This window comes from Lethenteron reissneri, chromosome 17 (assembly GCF_015708825.2).
Source record: "Lethenteron reissneri isolate LAM-NWPU_2019-01 chromosome 17, ASM1570882v1, whole genome shotgun sequence".
NCBI classification, from domain to species: Eukaryota; Metazoa; Chordata; class Hyperoartia; order Petromyzontiformes; family Petromyzontidae; genus Lethenteron; species Lethenteron reissneri.
Window position 1 is genome coordinate 12,301,019 of NC_083795.1, and position 24,571 is coordinate 12,325,589.

Consider the following 24,571-nt stretch of genomic DNA (forward strand, 5'->3'; position numbering starts at 1 on the left):
GCCTGGAAATATTGCAGGGTAAGAATGGGCATTGTGTCAACGGGAGGTTATGCATTCCTAAATGTCATTAGTGTGGCATTATAAATGTAGGCGTAGGCAAATGTGGGACAGCTGGGCGTGTCGCCTGCTCGCCCCCCCCTCCACTCTGGCCCCGCCCCCTCCCCGCGTCCCCGCCCCCTGGCTTTTGGCCCTCCCATTGGTTCCGCCCCTCCTGACCACGCCCCTCCTGACCACGCCCCTTCTGACCACGCCCCTCCTGACCACGCCCCTCCTGACCACGCCCCTTCTGACCACGCCCCTTCTGACCACGCTCCCTCCTGACCACGCTCCCTCCTGACCACGCCCCTCCTGACCACGCCCCCTTCTGACCACGCCCCTCCTGACCACGCCCCTTCTGACCACGCCCCTCGTGACCCCTCCCCCCTGGCCCCGCCCCCACAACCACCAAATGTTCCATCCCCAAACATCCTTTTTGAAGCTGTCGCGGTGTTGCACTTTAGACCGCCTTAGTCGGCTGTTTTATAACTGATAAATAGATTAGGGCAGCGTGAGAGCAGAGGAAAGCGAGAGAGAGAGAGAGTCTGGCTGTTAATGGCAGAGCACTATTTATTACCTTGCGACGATACGGCGTGGGTGATAAATGTGTGGAGATGCAAAAGTGGTTGTTTTTGCAACAGTAAAAGCATAACCGCAGTCCCAGCGTGCTTGTGCATGTCGCGACGAGACGACCAAATCGTTCATTTGAAGTTGTTATAGGCAGCAGAGGGTTTCACTACCCCGCCGTGTGTGTGTCTACCGCACGTTTTAATAATATTATCATCACCCAGGAATGTCTGTCCTTAACGCTCGTGACGTCACTCCACACCGACCAGCCCCCCTCATTAATATTCATGAGCAGGTGACGTCACTCCACATGGACCCCCCCACTAATATTCATGAGCAGGTGACGTCACTCCACATGGAGCACCCTCCCCCTTCATTAATAACATGAGCAGGTGACGTCACTACATCGACCAACCCCCTAATTAATATTCATGAGCAAGTGACGTCACTCCACATGGGGGGCGAGGCGCCTCCTCCCGCCCCCTCCCTCCTCGGCGTCAACTGACAACCCTCACGACACGTGGTCTCCGTAACGCTGTTGAGACATCAAAGTTAAAAGGATGTCGTGATGAACAATGGATTAGAAGCTTTATAAATGAAATAAGTCTGTGTCACCGCGCCCTTGCGAATTGCACACGAATTGATGCAATGAATGTCACGTCGAGGTCTGCTTTTCGCTTGCAAGTTCCAGATTCACTGCAATACACCCATCCTTGGACGGGCAAAAGGCTCGTATCAATATAATCAGTGGTAAAATATCCGAACCGGCTCTGGGGCCCTTCCCCTAGGTCGACTCGGCCTTCAATACGAGCACGTGGTGTGCCCCGGTGCGTTTTACCATCATCAGCAGTGGGAGGCAAAGGCGGCCTGGGCCAGGCAGTGGTTACCGCTGGCACCAAAACCCTCCTAACCGGCGTGGGCTCTATCTACCCTTTAATCGTCGTGTTCCAGGGCTGCAGGAGGAAGGTGGTGGTGGTGGGGGTCTTTGTGCGGGCCCCGCGACCACCACCACCACCCCTCTCCTCTCCAAACTCCCCCGTGAAAAATCCCGACACCGCCCCGGAATTGTAACGGGGACAGGTGGTGTTTTCGTACAGCCCTGGCTGCACATTTAGTTTAATGCCACACTTTTAACTGTACTCCCCCCCAACCCCAACAAGGTTTAGATGAAAAAATGAGTCCATTAAAAATGATAACAATAATGTACAGACCTCGTGTCAATCCACTGCTCGATGAGGGGCTCTTGCATACAGTGAAGTGTACAGGGGGCTGTTTGATTATTACTTCATCACGGTTGAAGGTGGAGGGGGGAGTCGGGAAAACAAAGGTGGCCGGGTTTTTAGCTCAACGTCCTAATCAATGCGCCACCGATGAAACCTAAACAAATGCAAAACATATATAATTAATATTTTCATAATAATCACACGTGGCTTGGGATGGCCTTCATCCAGCGGTGGATTGACCATGGCTGCTGACAATAGTGATGATGAAGAATAATGACATGCAAAGTGATCCTGTAATACCGAGAAAGAATTTGGGTCACTTGAAAAACGAGGGCGGCCGGCTAACCAAGGTTGGTGGTTGTAGTCTTGAAAAAAAAAGAGGCATGATTACGATTACCGTATTCTCCGGATGTAATGACCAATCTGGAAAGTAAGACGCACACGAAACACGTGCGCCCCCCCCCCCCCCCCGTGTCATCAATAAAATCAAACAAATCTGGCCTCGCTCAGCGGGGCGAGAAGACAGCGTACTTCACAAACGGGGTGGCTTTAAAAATACACGCTCAGCAAGAGAGGGGGGGTGGGTGTCTCGTAATCCGGAGAACACGGTATTTTACGGGCCGAACCTTGTTGTTTGTGCAGCGATTTTCGCAGCGCAGGAAGTGATGCGAGAAGTTAAAAGTGGAAGCTTGGGGGAGGGGATGGTGGTGGTGTGGTGGGGGGGTCATCACCACGCTGTGGTGTGGCGCCCCGCAGTGGTTTGGCGCTGATGTTACAGACTGTGGCGGCAAGTGCTGTTAGCGAGTAGCACAACGACCACGTCACAACAGGTACGGCAGCCACGTGGTGCACGGGCTGGCAGATTAAACGTTGGTACCACCAAAGGTCGCAACGCTTTCGAAGTTCCGATTTATTTCTATGTCAACAATAAAAGAGTGGGCTATTTTGTGGCCCACTATTTTTTGCAGTGTTTATCTCAAAATTCACTTTTATTGGCCCCATAAATAAATTGGAACCACCCTGCTTGTTAATAGAAAACAAAGATTCTCTCTCCCCGTATGTAGCTCGTAATATAGACCGTTGGGGAACGTAAACTAGAACTTTTATTTCACCAAATAAGGCCCACAGCTATTTAACTCTTTTTCAGTAGCGACTTGGCCACACATTATAGCTCAACGAAGTGGCTCGTGATGTGGAAATTTATAGCAGCCAAATACTCTAAACGCATTTTGATTCTTAATGCGGAGGGAAAAACTGGAGGACCCGTAGAAAAATCCACGCGACCACGGGAAGAACATGCAAACTCCAAATATACAAGCGTCCAGGTTAGGATCGAACCCACGACCTCCTGCAAATCAGGCAAGGGAGTTCACTTTTTGCCACCTTTGCACCCTGTGCTGTTGGTGAGCACCTATTATAGTCGGGATGGTGCATGATGGGGTAGTGTGGTCAGGACCATGCTTGGCCTGCCTTTGTCTCCCCATTGCTGATGTTTACACACACACACACACGCGGACATTGGGGTTTCATTAAGAATTTGGGGACATCATTTGAATGTGTTCGAATTAAATATGCCATGTTTTAATTAGAATTGTGCTGTCTTACAACACATTCTATACACAATGGGCTTATGTATCAGACAATGGCAAGTCAGGTCTTTTACCGGAAACATTGGCATATTATCTAATTGCTCTGCTATCATTGCAGTGCAGTGATTAATGGCATCCGAGCTATTAGTATTTGTGCTTCGTGCACCACTGCAAATTCTGGCCGTGAATCATCAGCGGCATAGGTCACTTCCACTGCTGGATGAAGGCCTTCCCAAGCCATTGAACCGTTCACGATTCTGCGATGCTGTCAGTTTACCAACACCTGCGCACATGCTGATTGCAGTCCGTTAATAGTGGGCTTTATATTCTTTACACACGCAAGCGCATATGTACGTAAAATAAAAAAACTCGCATGCGTAAATATATGCAATACATGAAATATATAACCAGGCAAGTGCCCCACGGAGAGAGGGCACTCTTGCAAGAGAGACCTGGGGTAAAATGAAACCAGCTGCTCACCACCGGGGGAATCAAAGCCGGGTCAAAATAAACCAAAGTTTTCCACGATAGCTGTGCACCGGCTGTGTTAACGCGCTGCACGTGAGCCTGTCGATTTACACGTCACACGCAGCAAGCCATACATAACGCCAATATCGTGTGTGTGAATGTATATTGAACTTCTTTTGCCACCGTGCGTAGCCAACCGTGCTAATCGGATATGTACGTGCACATGCACAAGCTTACTTAGATAATAGTCTGGCACAAGCGCCGCGGTGACGTTCCCGCCACTTGGTGGCAAATGAATGGCGGTTGTTGTTGGACATGCACAGCAATTTTGCAGTCCGTCTGAAATGCGGCCGCCAGCGCATGTGCACTCACTCACACTCCTTCAGGACCACCTCTGCTCATGTCACTGCATTTGCTTCCAGTTCAAACTCATAACGAGTTAAACATTCTCCTACTTGTGTTCACGGCTTTCACTGGGCTTGGACCACCACACCATTTCTCCACTGAGACCTCTGAGATCCACTGACCTAGCCGCGTGTTCTTCATTACAAGTCCCTCAGGCCAGTGGCGGCCCCTAGTGGCCTTTAGTGCGGCCCCTGGCTTGTGGGGTAGCAACAATGTACGAATTGTAAAACACCTTCTATCATCATCATCGTGGTGTCAAACCTCAATGGTTTCAAATGTGTGGCGGCCCTCACACTGATGATGTTTTATCGGCGAAAGTGACTCCACCCCCTTTGAAAATTAGTGAAGAACACTGCTGTAGGGTGACCCGCGGGTTGTCGTCCGCACGGTGCCCAGGCTCTGGAGTTCCCTGTTCTTTGAGGTCAGGAGCTCTCGCAGTCCATAGAGACTTGAGATCCCACCACTTGTTTAAAAGGAGCGCGCTCTCTCTCTAGTTCCCTATCTCGTCTCTTTAGTCTCTCTCTGGTTAATTTTCACTTATTTTCCTCCTTTACACGCATGGTGTCCTGAGATCCATTATTAAACGGCTTCTTTATGAATATAAATCGTAATTATTATTACTTTGGTCAGTCCACTGCCCCCCACACACCGGGTGCGGGTCGCGGTGGGCCACTTGGGCCATACTTCCACGCTGGTCGGTGCGGGTTGGCGGACGTGGCGAACGTGGACAATGGGAGCGGTGGAAGTACAGGACAACAATGGATTTTGCTGCACTGCCCCTCCACTGCACAGGGGCATAGAGCCCTCTCCACAGCAGGCCCACAGTGCCCAATTTGTGCACGATGGTTGCCTGTCCGAGCACTATCCAAGCTCAACGCCGCATGGCTTACGAGCTCCGATGGGATCGGTTGCAAATTGTGTGTGTAATTTACAGCCCTTAGTCTATACACTGCTGGATGAAGACCTCCCCACGATGTGTCAGCCGTGGGTGCTATCTCACAACGCTGCCCGGTGGGGAGGTGGGTTGGTGAAGGGGGGCTGCCAGGACCGGTTTGGGAATCGGAACTTGGGTCGCCGAATTCATAGTGCATTGCGCTAACCACTGCGCCACTGTTCCCACCAACTCAGTTTCGTGAAATCGAGTGCGTGGGTGTGCGCGTGTGCGCGTGCGTTCGTGATTCTCACTTGGTCTCATTGCACTCCCAGCTCTCCGCTCCTGTGTCTGCACACCATTGCCTCACCTCGGCAATCCTCACCTGTATCTACGCCCCTCCTCCTCCTCCTCCCCCCCTTCCCCACCACCGTTACCTTCGTCTCACCTGGACGCCAACTCTGCCCCTCGCCCCGCGACCATCCACCAGGTGACTGCTACTGCCCGGCTGCCCTCATCCTGGGCTTCCCGCAGTACTGCCGCTACCGCGCGCTGCTCAAGCGCCTGCACGAGCCCGGCAAGGCGCTTTCGGACCCGACCGCGCTGGCGCTCTGGGGGCTTGGGGTGCTGGGCCCCCCGCCGGCCTCCTCCCCCCCCACGTCTCCGCTCCAGCCGCCGCAGTTCCCCGTGGTCAAGTCGGGCCCCTCGGTGCGAGTCTTCTTCTGCCGAGAGACGTTCGAGCACCCGGGGCTGGTGGAGGATGTCTCCGTGTGCCTGGATTATGGTGAGGATCCGCCACCGTTCTGCCTCGTTGCGGTGTGCAGGCGGTGCAACTCCACCGGGGCCCATGGGGCCCGGAGGAGCCTGGGCATCGGGCTGTATGAAGAGGGTGGGAATGTTGGACAGAGTTGGGGGGGGGAGCCCTATTGCGTTCTTTGCACCAGGGCCTGTGTCGACTGTGCCGACCGTGCCACGCAGCTGGCCTCAGCGCGACTATATTTAAACATTATTATAAAAATTCCACCATTCTCTTCTGTTGGTGCTGCTGCCGGTGCTGTGTTGTCATGAGACAAAGGAATATTTTTCTCCCAGTTGTTTACTCTTCCCGAAATGTATTTACTGAAAAAGCTCTTCCGGCACGTGGCCGGACCACACACGGGTAATGGAATTGGCCAAGCATCCCAAAGCAGCACCATCCTCAAAAAGTATGTTGAGATTTAGTGAGGCCTTCCTGGATAAATAAATAGCCACTGTTATTTTTATTATTGTTACATTGCGTTAGTGAAACGGCCCTGGCTTATGATATCACGAAACAATTTCTGTCCGTTGGTCTTTTATCCACGCCCGTGTGCACATCATGTGTTGTAAGCCCTGCTAAGTGAGTTAACCTGTCATCAAATCTAGATTAAAGTTTTACATTTTCTGAGTTGGAATCGGCCGAATTGAGTAAAAAACCAAAATGTAATACGATGAGGGTTTTTTTTTTATGATGCCATCATTGGTGACCATGCAGAGACTATTACCTCGCTTTGCTTGAGAAACCCAGATTATTTTCACTGTTGGCTGAAACCTGGATTCGAACCCAGGATATTTAAAAACTAAAACTACAAACAATTTTTATTTCAACCCAGTGTAAGGCCCATTGAGCTCCTGTATAGCCGTCTTTCAGAAGCGACTTTGGCCATCGCAAACTATCAGCTTAACTATAAGTGGCTTATAATGAAAACTAATTTCTTTAGGACTGCTTTTTGTGTTTAATTTGTTGTCCCCCCCCCCCCCCCGGCTCCCCACTGCACACTCCGAATAACATGGTTGGCTACGTACGGTACGAAAGAAGTTCAACATACGGGCTCTCGCCGGTACCTACGCGGCATCTCCGTGGGTTTCTTGTCTGTGCGTGCTGTGTCCCCGTGGCCGGGCTTCACACGCACTGGGGTTGTATTGGTGACTCAGAGTGAAAGTAGGTCACGTTGGATTTCCGCTCAAATGTGCGTGGGACCGGTCTCGTGCCCCATTTCACGGCCTTGAGCCCAGCGGTGGAAATATCACAATACCGTGGCGCATCCAAGTCTATTCGGGGGGACAAACCGCTGTTGGCTTTTCACGGAGTGGTTACTCATTTTATTGACCCCCCCCCCCCCGGAGGAGCAATGGGGCCCGAGTCGATCCCTGATTGGGACTGACTGGGATGTCAAATCTCAGCCTGCCGATTGTGATGCATCCACACGTATCGCTTGCACCACCTGGTCACGTGCGGTTACTGATTAATGCCGATTTTCAAAATGATAGCACGATTGAATCCGTGTTTCAGCCGCCCGTGGTTTAGATGTGTTCTTATGTGTGTAGTGAGTTGATGGTTTCAGCTCGGTTATCAATGGCAGTATTAAAGTAAAGTTTGCAGTAATTTTTTCTTATATTCAGGTCTCAAATAAAAAAAATACAATTTTGACGATCATGCGAATGAACGGTCATATCTCTCCTGGTTGTCGTGCTGCTTCGTGTGGGTTCCTAAGAGACGCACACGGTTCTCATGACATGACGGCGATCGCACAACTGTAGCAAATACTGGGAAATGCGTAAACCCTTTGTGCTCATAATGCGCCATTAACTGTCGCCAAATCCGTACTGCATCAAACGGTGCAGCCGGTATTATAATTTTTTATTCAAAACATGGAAAATGGGCCGACTTTACTGCAAAGTGGAAAAGAATTTGAGAACAAACATTTTTTTTGGACATAAATAGCAGAACAGAGCCAGCATTTTGTCGTGAAGCTGAATTTGTATCTGGAATTGAAGCAGTGGGAAACTGATTTTGAGAAACTGCTGCTGTTGATGATGTGGGGCGACGGATGTGTGGGGGTTTTTTTGCGGCAGTGTTTTTTTGTTCTAAGAAGTGGGTCACTGCACGTGACGGTGAGACGCTGTTTGCGGGATGCTATAAAGACACCGTTTCAAGATTTTTTAAATAATTATTAATCGGGATGAATATTTTCTTTACACTTTTGCGGGGCTAAAACGCCAACCAATTACGGCCCTGAATTCAGACGCATCCAAGCGAGCCATGCCATCACCGTCACACACTAAGCGGTGCCGAGTGTTTACACACAGACCCACACTCACTTCGGCCTTCCGTATTTGTGCCTTTAATTATGCTAGTTAATTATGCTCGTCGCTTTTACAGTAAACAATTTTTTACGTCACGCTATGTTTAATGCCCGATCAATAATTCATCATCGCGGTAATCGCTCGTAAATGTTTTCCGAAGCTGCACGAATGCCGGCGCTCTTTATTGTAAAGGCTCTTCTGTGCCTTTTGGTAATTCCCCATGCTTTTATTTCCTTGTTTTGTTTTTTCCTCCCCTCTTTTGTTGCCGTTGACTTTTATCTTTTCTCCGTGACTTCCCTCTCGCTGCACGGGACACCGTCGCTTGGCCTGCGTCCGCATCGTCTGCCGTAAACACAGAAAGTGACCACCACACTGAAAAAAGACCGATTCCTTTTCCAGCGAGCACATTTAGCGCCGTTCTAAAAGCGCGCCAAGCGGCGTTGCCACCCGTCAGCGCCCCAGCCCCAACCCGTTTACGGTGGCGGCCGCTGCAGCGTTGGAATCACCGCGTCGTGTTTGTTGTCAGGCTGCGTTAATTCCTCTCAATGACACGGGCGGCGGCGGTTCGCAGGGCGTCGACGTCACGGCCGCGTAAGCGTGGAGCTCCAGCATATCCCGTAATACGCGTACACAGCTCGCGACCACATTATAACGCTGCGGTCCCCCACCCCGCCTCGCCCCTCCCCCTCGGCCCCCCTCGCCCCCCTCCTCCAAAACCTCAGCGTGTTTATCTGATAGCGAGATGTAAATGAGGAGGTGGTAAAAGTCTTGCCTCGCTGCGACTGCTCGCTAAATTTGCTCTCGAGTCATCTTCGTCCTCGTTCCTCGCGCCTGCTCGAGTGGCCACCACCATGGGTAACGTTGCGTTCCCCCGTCGCGTTCTCCGTCGTGTTCTCATCGTGTTCTTCGTCGCGTTCCCCGTCATGATGCGGTGCGCGTGGCGATACCCGGGAGTCTGGCTTTCTTTTTTTGGCTTAAACGTTTTCTCTCTTAGAAGCAGCGCTACGTGTCTTGACAAATGTTTTAAGGGTCGCAGGTGGACATGGCTATGAGCCATATCGAGAGATATACTGGATGTGGTGTGCCAGGTGCAGACATATTTTGCGATCCGGACTGCACGGCAACATCTGGAGTGCACGGTTGGCTTCTAGCGGTCCTTTAGGAATCCTGCACGGGGGGGGGGTCCTGACTTTGGATTAAGGGGGTTGGGGGGGGGGGCTTCTCTGGCTTGGCGTTTGTTTTTATTCGTGCATGTGGCAGGAAACGCGGGGCCGTGCCGCAAAAGTGTCTCCATTGTTTGGCGAATTAAATATCGCAGATCAATTTGTCCAATCCGCGACGGGCGAGCGGTGTTATTTTTAAAACAATCCGATGGTCTCGGCCGGTGCTAAGTCGGTGCTGGTTGTGAATACTGACGTTCACGCTTGCTTTGTTTTAATAATTCGGGCCTATTCTAATCCACATTCAAAGCATTTTGCAAAGCGGTACGCGCGAACAATGCGTGGGGGTTGGAGTGGTACTAATTTTGGTTTGGAAAAGGTCTCGCGGTTCTGACGGGGTGCAGTTGTTGCAAAGGGTGGTGTGAGCATGCCGTAGGGTAATGAGCACGTGCGTGCGTGTGCGCCCGTGCGTCACTTCTGCAAAGGGAACTCGGCAGTGCAACACGGCAGTGGGAGGGAGCGCGTGCTGTGCTCTTCAAAACCACCGCCAACAACGGCGACAACAAATGACTGTCGGCGCGATTTAACGTGCGCGTCTCTCTCCCTTGCTCCCCTCCTCCCCCCCCGTACCACCCCCCTCCTTCCTCTCCCTCCCTCCTGCACTACCGCTATCGCCCCCGTTGCCCGCCGGAAGCTCCGAACCTGAAGGGCCGTCCCCGGAAGAGACGCGCGCGATTCGGACGCTCGGATTCGCGGTGTCGCCGAGACTCGAGGAGCTCCACCGAGGAGCAGGAGACCAAGGCCAAGGTAGGAGCAGGGGCAGCGGGCAGGGGGGGGCAGGTCTGAAGGCATTGGCATGTCATTTATTTGTTGGGTCGATCATTTCATTTATTCGTTCATCAATTTATGCGTTCGCTCGTTCGTATTCGCTGTGCTTTTTTTTTGCCGAGGGAGGGGCCACTGAGTTTGACGAGTTTCTTGTGCGAGGGAGACCTGGCAAGCGACCTGCAGGGGAAATGCAGAAGGGAATCGTGAGATCAGATCGGCGCAAATGGCACAGGAAGATGCTCGTAGAAAGAGCACATTTGAGAGAGCGGGAAACGCTGGCACGGCGGTTCACGCCCTGCAGATCACGGCTAACATCAGTGGCGAGTGATATTCAAACCAGTCTTGGTTGCTTTTACTTTACAAACCCGCACTGACCGTCGTGGTGAAGTATGGTCGAGACAAACACTTTGACTTACACGACACGGGGTGGGCATAAATCCAGCTGTGGATAGGTCAGGGCTGATGATGATAATAATAATAATAGTTATCGTGATGATAATGATAGCTTAAAGGTGCAGCTGAGACCGAAGTGGGATAGGGGACGAGAGGGTAGAGGGAGGCGGATCCGGCACCGCCACCGTGTTTGGCCGCCGACGCGCTCCCGCTCACCGCAGCCCCGCCACCGCCACTCCCCGCAGGTGAAGTCGGAGCTCAAAAACCACACGTGCGCCGACGGACCCACGAGGCCGCGCGCCGTCAGCAAGTCCGGCGCTGGCGGCGGCTCGTCCGCCAGGACGGGCGCTGGCGACGGCGCCTCAAAGCCCAAGGCCGGCGGAGCCTGCCCCCCGGCCGGGGGCGCCACCGTGGCCGCCCCCGCCGCCGCCGCCACCGACGCCGCTCTGTCTCCGGCCGCCACGCCGACCGCAGGGGCCGCGTCTCCGGGGGAGGGAGCGACCAACTCGGCCGCTCGCGTTGCCGCGGCGACGGTCGCGGCGGCGTCGTCGTCCGCCACGGTCGTCACCGCGGCGGTCGCGGCGACGGCGGCGGCGGCGGTGGCCGGCGGCGCGCAGGGGAAGGGCGAGAAGACGGCGGAGGAGGAGAACTTCCTGCGGGAGCTGCACGCGTTCATGCGCACGCGCAAAACCCCCATCGGCCGCATCCCCAACCTCGGCTTCAAGCAGGGTGAGCGATCGCGTCCAATTTCTACTCGCCGCGTTCACGCGCTTGAGCACTCGCCTGCATGCTCGCTTGCTCGAGCTCACAGTTTCAACACATCACTCGCTTGGCAACGTGACTACCTCGCTCGCGCGCTCACTTGTTCACTCACTCGCTGTATCTCATTCACTCACTGTCTCACTTGTTAGATCACTCACCCACTTGCTTACTCACTCACTCCCTCAATAGCTCACTCATTCACTCGTTGGCTCAACCACTCACTTGCTCCCTTGCCCACTCACTCCCCTCTGAACGTCCGTTACGGCGGTCTTGGGGAATGCACGGAGACTCCCGCCGTGTACCGCGTGCGTGCGTGCCGGCTCGCTATTCCGAGCGCAGAGTAATATCGGGCCGCGCGGGATGAGATAAGGCGACGTGCGGGCGGGTGCGCGCGTCAAAGCCCGCGCCTGCGATGTTGGCGGCGTGGTCAGTTGCCCTCGTGCGGGCGAGCGTGGGCGACCGTGGGCTAACCCGGCACACGGGGGGGAAACTTTCCTCCGCCCGCTCCCCCGAGATCTCCTCCCTATACCCCCCCCCCCGGCCCCCGCCGCCACCCCGTGACGCCGCTGATGTGAGGTTCGATTGCCCGAATAATGAGATCTGGGGATTTTCTTGAAATTTTCAACAACAACAAAAAAACACCGGACGTAAAAAGTAAACTTGAATTGTGTCATCGGTCGCTACAGTTAGTCAATCGGCAGGTCACGTGTGGTGAGGTTAATTGTAGGTATTCGCCATCTCTTCCAAGACGTCTGGCTATTGTGGCAGTGGTATGAGTTGGGCAGTTGCAGGGTTGCACCTTTACCTTTGCGTTATTGATCACGGAATATGAGGGGCGGGGAGGGGGAGTGTGAAGCTGTGCTTCGCTTTCATTGTGCCGTGAAACTGGTGACCCGAGTTTGATTTACAGCCACGGCTGACATTGGCGGCGTTTCGCGTTGTATCGTCTTGGCGTGTCGTTAAATCCGTTTGTCTTCTGTCCCACCACATATTTTTATGTCCTCGCGGGATTTTCTCGTCAATTACAGATTTGATAACCTATCCGTGCGGGGACCCTCCGGTGTTGTCCCATCGTAAGCGCGTGCCCCGTGACTTGTCGTCGTCACTCGACTAACGCCTGTGTGTCATGCTCTGTGTGTCGCTCTCTCTCTTTGTCTCTCCGGATGGCAGTCGACCTGTGGGTGATGTTCAGAGCGGTGCAGGAGCTCGGTGGCTACGAAGCGGTACGTCTGCTCTCTTAATCTCTTACGATCACCGTCGATCGCTACACCCACGTGACTGGTTTGTTCGTCCTTTTGCGATCGTCCGTGGGGGTGGGCGGGTATTAGTTGGGGTAGGTGGGTTGATTTGGGTGGGTGGCTATGAGTTTGGGTGGAGGTGGGTATGGGTGGGGGTGGATATGGATATGGGTTTTGATGAATGGCTATGGGTGTGGGTGTGTATGGGTTTATGTGAGTGTGTATGGGTTTGTGTGGGGATGAGTTTGAGTGGGTATGACTTTGGGTGGGTGGGTATGGATGGGGGCGAGTGGGTGGGTATGGGGTTTGGGTAGGTATGGGTGTATGGGTGGGGGTGTGTATGGGTATGGATGCTCTAGCAGTATATTGTACACCCTGGACACCATTGCAAACGAGTGTTTTATCTCAAGGGATTTACCCAGGTGAAATATTGATATAAATAATAATAGAGGTAAGATGTGCAGTCATAACTAGGTGCTCCACAACTCCAAACAGTTTAATGAAATTAATGATAAGTTAGCAAGTTTGAGGCGTTGTCATGGGAAGCTTAGATAACCCGCAACTCCGTGCGCAACACAGGCTGAAGTGGAGAGGGGGGAGGGCGGATTAAAAGGAATGAAACGAGTGAATTATTAAACCCGTTGTGTGGCAGCGGTTGGTGGGGAGATGATTAAAATAGAAACGATCACCAATGGATTGCAAAGTAGCCACACTGGATGAGCTGGCAGTTGGGTTATCGTAAAATCAATTGTACATCTGTGGGTTAGCAAGTATTTTTGTTCCAGGACCTGCCCCCTTATTTATACGGCGCACGCAATTGCCGGTCAGCCATGTCAAATTCAAGCAAAATTGTGTGAAACCAATGACCACACACACTCACCCTCCGCTCGTAAAACCACGGTGACATTTAACATTTCTGGGTGACCAACATTCATTGATCATTGTGAGCAGTTAATATAAACTATAAAAAACGATATTTTATTTCACTGGGTAAGGCCCACTGAGCTATATTGCTCTTTTTCAGAGAGCGACCTGGCCACAAATGACAGCTCAACGAAGTGGTTTATCACGTGGAAATTAATAGCAGCCAAATGCTATAAATGCATGTTGATTCTAAATGTGGAGAGAAAAACCGGAGTACCCGGAGGAAAAAAACACGCGACCATGGAGAGAGAGACATCACAAAACCCACGACCCTCTGTATACCAGGCGAGGTAGTTAACATCTCGCCACCGGGCGATGAATTCTCACGGAAAGGTCTGCTTCCAATTTTGAATGGAAGATGAATCGTGCTATTTATTTATTTATTGCATAAATGCAGCTAAGGTATTTATTTCATTCGTGTTTTTAACTTTCAGTAAATAGCACAGGGAACGTTTTTAGTGCTGGTCCTTTTGACCTAGGTGAGGGAGGTCACAGGTTGTACATAGGTCACTATCAACAACTTAAGGTCCCACCCAGTTCCTTCTGGTCAGAATAAATTAAGCTCAACGAATGTTGCCTGGACATCGCGATTGATTCGCGGTTCACGGGCGGGCAAATTAAGTTCTTCCTGGGGTGGACGAAACGACAACGCACGCACGCATGCGAGCCTTCCCCCGCGGCAGCGTCGCTAACCGTTGTCCCTGTGCCACGCGTCTCACTCAGGTGACGTCACAGCGGCTCTGGAAGCAGATCTACGACACACTGGGTGGAAACCGCGGCAGCACGAGCGCCGCCACGTGCACCCGGCGCCACTACGAGAGGTGCGAAGGGGGCGGGAAGGGGGGGGTGGGCGGCGGGAGGTGGGGGGGAGGGACACGGGACGCTGTCCAACGCTGCCATTTCCCAAACCTACCTCCGGTGCCCGCGACGCGGAATGTAAACGTTGCGTGTCCCACGCAGGCTCATCCTTCCGTACGAGCGGCACGTGAAGGGCGAGGAGGACAAGCCACTCCCTCCGCCGGTGAAGCCGCGCAAGCGGAGCGACGCCTCCTCCTCCTCCTCCTCGGGCGACAAGAAGAAGCAGCAGCAGCAGAGCGAAGAGGAGGAGGAGGGGGAGACGACGATGACGGCGGACGAGAAGGAAGAACGCCTCCGGCGATTGGAGGCCGAGGCGGGTAACGCGGTCGCCGCGCCGGCGGGGGCGGCCGTCCGACGAGAGTCGGCCGACGGTGCCGTCAAGAGGCCGAGCGCGATGGTGCTCAAGGACAAGGAGGTGCGATTGCTCGGCGGGTCGCGACGATTTGGTGAATCGCGACGGTGGGACCGGGGGGGTGAGAATTGTTTAGTGGGTGGTAGTTTTTGTGTTCTTCCTCGCCTCGTTGTTACTCGGGGATGGCTGTCGTCGATTTGTCGGGTCCACTGCTGCACGAAGGCCCCACCCAACATGCAATGTCGGTTCAAGTGGCTTGTTTGATCGTACTTCACCGCGGGTTAATGAATTGAGGAGGAAGTACAGAGAACACCGTATTTTGCTTCGTTGCCCACTGCTGCCCCACAACGCCCACTCAAACTTAAACCCGCCGAGCTGGTGAGGTCTGACAGGATAGGGCAGGTCTAAGTCAGAATATTTATACTGGAGGAATCTGATGAGCTATAAAGCTCTTTTGACAGATGTCCAGGAGGGACGGGTAAGAACATAACATCAACAAACAATACAAAACACGATAATAGTTAGAAGTACAAGGGTAAAAAAAAAAAATCCCCTTTAAAACATACCAATAAAACGAAACCATCCCCATCCTACCCGATTGTCGCAGGTGAAGCGGGAGAGTGTGGAACTCGCCACGCGGGCCCTCCACCCCGACTCGAAGGAGGACAGCCCGTCCGCCGTGCCGCTCGTCAGCGGCCTCGTCATCCCGGAGCTCAAGAAGGAGTCGGCCAGCATCCTCAAGGACGACTGGCTGCAGAGCGTTCTCAAGCGGCAGGCGGGCGCCGGCGAGCAGCGGGTCCTGGCCGTGGGCCACGCCGTGCCGGGCCTCCTGCAGGCCCGCACGGTGCAGGGCCACCTCGGCCACTTCGTCAACAACATCATCATGTCGCAGTTCTCCGACTTCGGCCCCGCGCGCTGCGCCACCGACGCCGGCTCGGCCGCCCGTGAGGGCCAACCGCAGGCGGCCGACGACGGGGGCCCCGAGCTGAGCTCGCTCGCCGCCGAAGGAGGCCCCGCAAAGAACGGGGTGACGGCCGCGACCGGACTGGCGGCACCGTCGCCTCAGCCGGTGGCCGGCGCGGGCGGCGGCGGCGGCGGTAATGGCGGCGGGCCGGGCGCGATGTCGCCGCTCGCCCGTAAGAAGCTGCTGGCGCAGGTGAGCGCCATGAAGCCGGTGGGAGCGGCGCCGCAGCCGCTGGCGTTGCGCGGCGGCGGTGCGGCCGACGCTCCCGACGTGCCCTCTCCGCCGTCGCCCCTGAATGTCGCGGCCTCCTCTGGCAAGAGGCCGACCGTGATCCAGCACGTTCATCTGGGCACCGGCGCGGGCAGGGAGACGGACGAGATGCCGGGTTTCGACCCGGCGCTCTCCTCAAAGGAGGTGAGCCGCCTGACCGAGTTCTACGGGAAGCACTTCACGCTGCCGTACCTCGCCCACCCCTTCAACGCGGCGGTGACGGCGGCGCTGTCGGCGGAGAGCGCGTGGCACGACGCCGACGCCAGGGACTCGCTGCGGCACTCGCCGCGGTGCCGGGGCGAGCAGGAGGCGAGCCGGCGCAGGCCGGAGTTGGACGACCGCCTACCGAGCTCGCCGCCGGCACTGCTGCGGTCGCCGCCGCGGACGGCGCGGGGTCCAGTGGCCGGGGCGCCGGCGGAGCCGTGCGGCGATGACGAGCAGCCGACCGACCTCAGCCTGCGCAAGCCGGTGACGCCGCAGAAGCTCGCGGCGGGCACGAAGCCGGAGGCGGCGGCGCGGCCCAAGCCGCCCCCACCGGCGCCGTCGCCGGCGATGGACGCGTCGAAGGTCAAGGGTCACCCAGTGCCGGAGTTCCTGAAGGCGATGCCATTCGCGTCGTTCCCCCTGATCTCGCACGCGTTCTTCGACCTCAACCGCCTGTGCGGCGGCATCGCTTCCAAGCAGCAGCAGCAGCAGCAGCAGTCCCAGCCGGGCGTCGCCACCGGCACCGGCCCGGTGTTCCTGGACAAGACCGTGGCCGCGAGGCAGCAGCAGAACGCCGAGCAGCCTCCCTCCGCCGGTGCCACGAGCCCCCGCAAACGGACGGCGTCTGACGGCGGTGGTGGCAGCGGTGGCGTCGGCAGCGGCGACGCGCCGAGCAAAAAACTCAAGACGGAGGGGGAGGCGCCGAGCTCCGCCGTGGCGCCGCAGTTCTACCTGAGCCCGTTCAGCATGGCTCTGCTGCCGCAGACGAAGGCCGCGGTCGGCGACACGAGTGGCGGTGGCGGCGCCGGCACCGTGACCTTCTCCGGCACCCACGACGGGCGCCTGCAACCCGTGCCGATCCCTGAGCAGCTCTTGAAGGCGCGCGCCGCGGGCATCCCCATCCTGCCGCTCAACCCTTTCCTGGTGCCGGCCACTTTCCAGGGGCGGCCGCTGCTGCTGCCGGCACCCGTGCGGCCGCAGGTGGCGTACGGACGCGTGGCCCCGTCGCCCTCGTCACCATCGGCGGTGTCGTCGTCGTCCTCGTCCTCCTCTTCCTCCTCCTCCACGTCCTCGTCCACCTCCTCGTCCACCTCCTCGTCGCCTACGCTGTCGCCCGCGTCGGTGTCGTACGAGGAGATTCTGCACCGCAGCCGACTGGCCTACGCCGCCATGGTGCACTCTCCGCTCATTTACCCCAACGGCAGGATGTGAGGGAGCAGCGCGCCTGGGCTGGCACGGGAGTGGGGGGCGGTTTGGGGGGCCGCTGCGCAGTCCGATAAACGATGACCTTTCTGATGAACCGGTTGGTTCCCCCGCGCTCGCTCGCCGGACGTGCCGGCCCGGAGCGACGGTGGTCCCCAAACTCGCGATCATTTCACTCGTCCGTTGTACTGCACTGGCAAATTTTTGTTAAAGAAGAAAAAAGAATGAAATAACGGAAAGAAAAAAATAATTTCATGAAGTTCATGGCTAATGCTGGTATGTGAATTTTTCACGGGCTGCGCACTGAAGCTTTTTTATAGGTAATTTGGCCGACTCTTAACGCTCTCACGAGGAACTCGGTTACAGACATCTATTTTTCTAAACAAACCTCAGACTTTAGGCAAGGACCTCCATCCGCAAGCTCAAAATAACCGCTGTGTCCTTCGTAAGAAGTATAAACTGCAAACCTCTCTCCCATTGGAGGAACATTAACAGAGTATTTTCCATGCACGATCAAAGATAATGATGTGAATACAGCAACTTCTTGTGCCATCTTTTCTGCCCAGCATGACAAGACAAAACCACATGCACACACACTCGCACACACTCTCACACACGCACGAACACACGCGCACACTCTCTTGTTCTGCGTCAGAACGAGAGCGATGCCAGTTTCACCGATTTCCCCATTCGTACCCGACGCAAAACGCCATCGCAATGTGAACCACCCCTCAAAGCGTAACTGGTAGTACTACTGACAAGCGGTGGAACCGATACGTTTTTGCTGACGAGTTAGGGAAAACATTCCGCGGCGGGATGATGTTCTAGTTTCATCGCGTGGGGAGCTCTTCGGCGGATTTGCGCGCAAGGTGCGCGTTCTCTGCGATGGAGCCGAGCGTTGCCTTAAAACGAGCGGGTGGCAGCTACAATAGAAAACCTACAGCAGGGAGGCTCGCGTGTGCGCGCCTGGGTCTTGCTGTTACGCTGGTCGGAGGAGATTTCAAAAATGTCCTCCCATGAAAATAATAATAATGAGCTGTACATTTGGCAGGCTTTCTTCTTAACACTGGCTGCAAACGGGGGAAAAAACGGACGTATTTTTTATAACTATTTCTCTATGTAGAAAAACAAATGTATTTACAAATTGTTAACTGACGACGCAAATATCTATATGTATGTGTATATATATAAAACAATTACTGCGTTACTGTACTTGTAAAAGAAACCACACATTTGAGTTCGGGCCCGATTTAGAAGTTTTTGTTTTCATCACGGCGCAGCGATGGCACGTTCGCCACTTGCCGCAGAGGTTCGCGGTTCGAATTCCGGTGGCCGTACTGGTAAATACTGCTGTGTATATTGACCGGAGTAACAATACTGTACTACGTGCAACGTCTTCTTCACTCACAGCTGACGTTAACAATGCCTCCCGGACGTCGTTCGCAAGAGTAGGCAATTGTGTGCCGAAGTCGGGGTCCAAATTTGACCAAATGCGCAAATTACGCCGCATTCACTCAATTGGAATGATACATAGCAGTAACCATCGCCCCCTACTGACCAGACTAATGCCCCAGTCGTTCTTGCAAATGAAACCACTGTCCTGGTCTCCTGAGGTTCTCTCACCTGGTACTTGGGTAAACAAAATGAACTTAACTCGATCCGTCGACGGCGGCGGCAGCGCGTGGCGAACAACCTTGGCTGACCAATCACACGACTGCGGGAATAAATCACGTGATGCACTGCCAGTTACCCCCCCATCCTTTTTTTGTCGTCTAGAAATTCCTTTACTCTTTAGTTAGCTTCAGGCGCGTGTGCGCGCGGATGCGGTCGGTCCGTTTTCTCTTTCCGTTACGTTTGCGTTTACTGTAATTTTAACAAATTTACTAAAAATATAATACTTTAGCCGTTAATGGCGCGGTGCTGTTTCCTTGACATCCCATTTATAAAGCCCCACTTGTCCGCCTGGGTGGGTTCAGGCCGAATGCCGATTTGGTGCTTCTTTTGGTGAGATTTCGTCGGCTTTCTTGATTTTTACGGAGGGGGGGGGGGCGTAGAAGTTCTCGTGAGCACGGTGGTGGCGGGGGGCGGGGGACTTGAACTTGGCTCCGTCTGTGTCGCTCTGTGGGGCCTCCCCTCCCGGTCCCCTCCGGCGTGGCGTGGAACGACGTGAGATCATCCCCCGAGGGTTCTCCCGATGGGGTTTCTTTGCACAACGTTTCCATTGCCGTGCCAACTCTCGCAAACCATGTTCCCGGAGTTTCTCTCCATCGCTCACCTCATTGGGAAAAAAGGATGTTAAAGATATATTTACGTGTGTGTGTGTGTGTTTTATCAGTTCTTTTGATTCGTCCATACTCTCAGACTGATAAGATGTAATTATTGTTTTTTTTTAATTATTATTTAAGGTTTTTTTTCTTCTTACAAATACAAACTCTACACATTTTATTATCATGTTATCTACACGCAAAGTAGCGCACGTATTTTACAGTACGGACATTGTAATGTATTTTCACTTATTTTTACGTGTGTGTGTGCGTGTAAGCTGTGTACAATTGCTTTAAAAAAACAAGTTTTGCTGTTTTAATCGTTTTAGACGTTACAATATATTATTGAACTGTATGCCTCAAACTGGCAGTTTCACACGTATTCACCAACATCTTACATGAGTTTGCCAGATGATTTTATTGGTCAATTATGTTCTGGTTGTTATTGACGACGATGATGATGACGGTGATGAAAACTGTGCCTAACAACTGCAGTTCACTTTTTATTTTTAAACCTGTGTCGGCTTCTAATTAAACAAAAAATATTCTTAAAACTGACATTGACTTGCGATTTTTTTCTTCGCCACTTTTCGAGATTTTCTTGTTTTTTTCAATGCGGTCCCCTCTTGTGGGTTTACAAAATTCCACTTCATTATCTCGCACCGTTTGCGCCCGGTGTTGACAGAACAGGCGGACAGAGTGATGTCACGAAAACCAGAAAATTAAACCCAAACTTTCCAAGCAGTTAAATATTTCCCCCCTGCACCTCCGGCAAAGTTACTTCATTATTTGTTTCCACCAAACTTTTCACAATAACATCACAGTTGCGGTATTACGTTTAATTTCACTATGTTTTTTCAAGTTCCAGTGGATTTAATATTGTTTTTCTCTGATTATTTGGCTGCTGTGTTGGTTGAAATTGTGGGATATGACCACCAGAATTGAACTGGGCCATGGATTTTTTGTGACCACAATTTACTGCTGCAGTTGCTGAAGCTGCCACCACGGGACATTTCAACTGAGAACTCTCGCCAAGTCAAACTTGACCCCGTGTCAGAGAAATAAATGATCCTGGAAGATATCAATAATTCCCTGCAATCGCCTCTTATCCACGCTGGGTGGCGTCTCTGCATTTTGCAACACGCCCTGCTGTGGAGGTGATCTGATCAAGCATTTCTTTAGTCCTCTGCACTGGATTTTAGCCCAATCAAGTGACAAAACTGAAATTAAATGTGATGGCTTTTTGCGCAGCCATTGGTGACCAGTCTGAGAACATCAACTCGATAGACTTCATATCGACTAACTCCGGGTTAATAACGGCTGGCTGAAACCCGGATTCGAACCCAGAATCGTAGCTCGGTGACTCATGACAGGGCCGTAATGAACTCCCGTCAGAGATCCCCCGGCCCACCATTCATACCGAGGATGATCATTCTCTTTGCTTTGCGTGGCCACGAGAGGGCACTCCAACATTGACTACATTTACCAAAATCGTCCGGACTGCACCCAGTCTGGTCCGAACTTGGAAACAAATGTTTTTATTTTACCAGGTAAGGCGAACTGGCCACAAATGATGGCTCAACCAAGTGGCTTATCACGTGGCAATGTATAGCAGCCAAGCGCTCTAAACGCGCGTTGTTTTGAAATGTGGAGGGGAAAACCCAGAGGACCCGGAGAGAAACCCTCACGTGATCGCGGGGAGAGAGACACGCAAACTCCAAATATACAAGCGACAGGCAAACTCCAAATATACAAGCGACACGCAAACTCCAAATACCTCGCCTGCTATTACGAGGCGAGGTAGTTAACGTCTCACCACCGTGGCGGCCCAGGATTGAGCCGAAGCCAGTCTCAACATGCTTGAGCCTGCACAGCGCTTGGCCACCGCCATGCACGAGCGGCGTTATTTGACCATACTCTTAGTTCTTTCGGTAAAGTCACGTAGGTAAAAAAAAATGAAATTAAAATTAATAAAAATAAAAATTTTAATTTCATTTTTTTACCTACGTGACTTTACCGAAAGCAACTAAGAGTATGAATCATTGCAGTCACGAAAGCTTCAAATCTAGAATTATTTGACCATACTTCACCACGCTGGTCGGGGCAGGTTTGGTGAAGGCAGCAGGGAAGGGGGGGGGGGGGCTCGAGACGTGGGAGTCAGAGCAGTCTCCTTCAAACACTCGTGCGGTGCCCTCTGCCGCTCATTGCGCGTCTCGTACACGGCCCGTGGTCACTCCCACTGGTGGGTGAGTGCCGTCCGCCAACACGCCGTCGCGGGTCACGGGGTGGGGAGGATCCTTTGACCATACTTCACCACGCTGGTCAATGCTGTCGCTGCCTTGACCACCTTGATGTGGTGTGCAACGTGGAGACTTCCGCGATGTGGGGACAAATGTGATCGCGCCCGGTTACGATCGATGACAGCGGTTGTGGAGCGTTTCTCTTAAGGGGCCGTCCATAAATGACGTCACGTACCTAGGGGAGGGGGGGTGGGTCAGACATTTGTGACGAGGGGGGGTTTGAGAAATGTGACGTCACATCAAAATGCGCAAATTTAAATAAATATAGACACGTTCTACTTAATTAAATATACTTTTTAATAAATGTTTCTCCTACAAGATCAGAGTGCATCGCCACATTAAATACGCACTACAATGACAATAGTTTAAAGCGATTTGAAGCATGTGCTTTTTTTTTGGGGGGGGGGGGGGCAGAGCTTTGTGACGTCATATTCGAGGGGGGTCTGACTTTTTGTGAAGCCGTGTGACGAGGTGGGAGGGGGGTCAAAAATCGCGTGACGTCATTTATGGACGGCCCCTTAATTGTACTTGTCCACCACTGCCAACGCAGCACCAGCAGCAGCTGCAGCATCGGCATCGCCGACTCATCTGTTGAAGGCTTCACTCATTTTCAGAGCGGGTGCCACTTTCGCCGATGAGACAGCAGTGTGTGAAGGCCGCCACATTTGAAACCGTTTGGGGTTTGACAGCAGCATGATGATGACGATGGGGGATGAAGCTCCACTGGCTCCAGTGGTGCGCTGTGCCAGCTCTCACTCAAACATTGAGGACACCCAAATCAACACCGCACTTCGTGGCATCTTCGGCGGCGCCCTGAGGTCGACCCCACGACCGTGGTCTCCTGCTTTGCCACGGTGGCTAGGAGATGTTCACTACCTCGCCTGGTCTACAGGAGGTCGTGGGTTCGACCCCGACCCTGACGCCTGCTGCTGCTGTATATTTGGAGTTTGCGTGTCTCTCACATCATCACGGTGGCTAGGAGATGTTAACGACCTCGCCTGGTCTACAGGAGGTCGTGGGTTCGATCCCGACCCTGACGCCTGCTGCTGTATATTTGGAGTTTGCATGTTTTTTTCCCTCCGGGTCCTCCGGGTTTACCCTCCACATTTAGAAACACGAGAATAAAATTCCGTCTCTTCTTCAACCCCCTCCCAATGTGTACAGATACTACTGTATGTAGGGTGTGTAGGTATATATGCCTACAAAATAAGTAGATTTGGGGGGGTGGGGAGAGTGATGTTTATTTTTTTGGGGGTGTCGACAATTGTTGTTAACCTGTTGGATCAACTTTTTACCCCCACATCTGGGGGGGGGGGGGGGGGGGGGGGGTCCACTTTCTATAACTTTTTGATTGAGGCCTTCTGAAAGGCTCTTATAATTGTATAATTTAGTTGATGGACAAACGGACAAGTGGAACGCCGGGCTTTTATAATATAATAATGCGTTTAAGAGTATTTGGCTGCTAGAAATGTCCAGGTCATAAGCCACTTTCGTTGACTTACCATTTGTGGCCAGGTCGCTTCTGGAAAAGAGCAAAGTAGCTCAGTGGGCCTCACCTGGTAAAAAAAATTAGTTCAATTTCTAGTTTCACATCACTCCCAGGCGGCTAACGTATGACGTGATGCCGTGACGACTTGGCAGCATCCGCAAGGTTACGGACACCCGGACACCCATCGCTCTGCCGCTCAAACGACGCCTACGGGAACCTCGTTGAGGAAGCCGGGCTCCTGTTTCTCACCACGACCGACCGAGGATCTCTCACTCCACCGCGCCGCTCAAACGCGGCGTGGGAGACGCGCGTCCACCTTCCGCAAGCAGACGGACGATTTGAGAATCGCCGAACAGCGACCGTGGTGAGGTCCAAACACATCGGACGCCGCCGACGAAATGGCGCCATCATCTGGCGTAATAAGCACCACATCTCGTGTAGTTACACCGCTGTTGCTACACATCAGCATCGGCCGTACGATGAAGTTTGAAATCGGGCGAATTTCGGTTCTGAGAATTTTCAAACATCGGATTGGTTTGAATGCCACGTCTCGGTGCAGCAGGGCACGTGGGAAGGCACAAGTGCGCTCGAAGAGTGCACGTCTAAGCATAACGGTCGCTTGAAGGAATCCCAAAAACGCAGTTCTGTGAAGTCTGCTTCCGCGAGCTGCACCCTGTAACAGGTTGATGCTCCGCTCACTGCGAGAGTTCCGCCGTGGACATTTCTGCGTCCCACGACGCACGCGACGCCGTGGCGCAATCGCAACGAAATTCCGCACACAAAACTCCACACCCAGCACGCGCGCACATCCTGCACCCTTAACTTTATTGCCAAATCCGTACCGCGCCCAACCGTGCAGCCAACATCACGTCTCGTTTTTTAAACTATAAACACGGGAAAGCGAAAAGACTTTACTGCATATTTAACCGTTTACTCTCCAGAGCTTAACACCGCATTATTAAATTGGACACAACACAGACACTTAAAGCCTCGGGGGCTGGCTCCCGCCATAGGAATGTGGAATTTCCACCACTGGCTCAGAGGTGCCAACAGAGATGAGTTTTGTTTTGTTCTCGCGTCATTGATGAACATTCGTTT

At 53.2% G+C, this 24,571-nt stretch overlaps 1 protein-coding gene across 1 annotated transcript in view; it reads left to right on the forward strand.

Annotated features, from left to right (window-relative positions):
* Positions 1-20,231, forward strand: part of LOC133343500 (uncharacterized) — a 60,787-nt gene extending 40,556 nt beyond the window's left edge. The window contains exons 4-10 of the mRNA XM_061553160.1: positions 5,650-5,943; positions 10,119-10,231; positions 10,891-11,374; positions 12,578-12,630; positions 14,293-14,390; positions 14,530-14,842; positions 15,387-20,231. Of these exons, the coding sequence (XP_061409144.1) occupies positions 5,650-5,943; positions 10,119-10,231; positions 10,891-11,374; positions 12,578-12,630; positions 14,293-14,390; positions 14,530-14,842; positions 15,387-17,429 (3,398 nt within the window). The 3' untranslated portion in view covers positions 17,430-20,231. The remainder of the gene's footprint in view (positions 1-5,649; positions 5,944-10,118; positions 10,232-10,890; positions 11,375-12,577; positions 12,631-14,292; positions 14,391-14,529; positions 14,843-15,386) is intronic.
* The last annotated feature ends 4,340 nt before the right edge of the window (positions 20,232-24,571 follow it).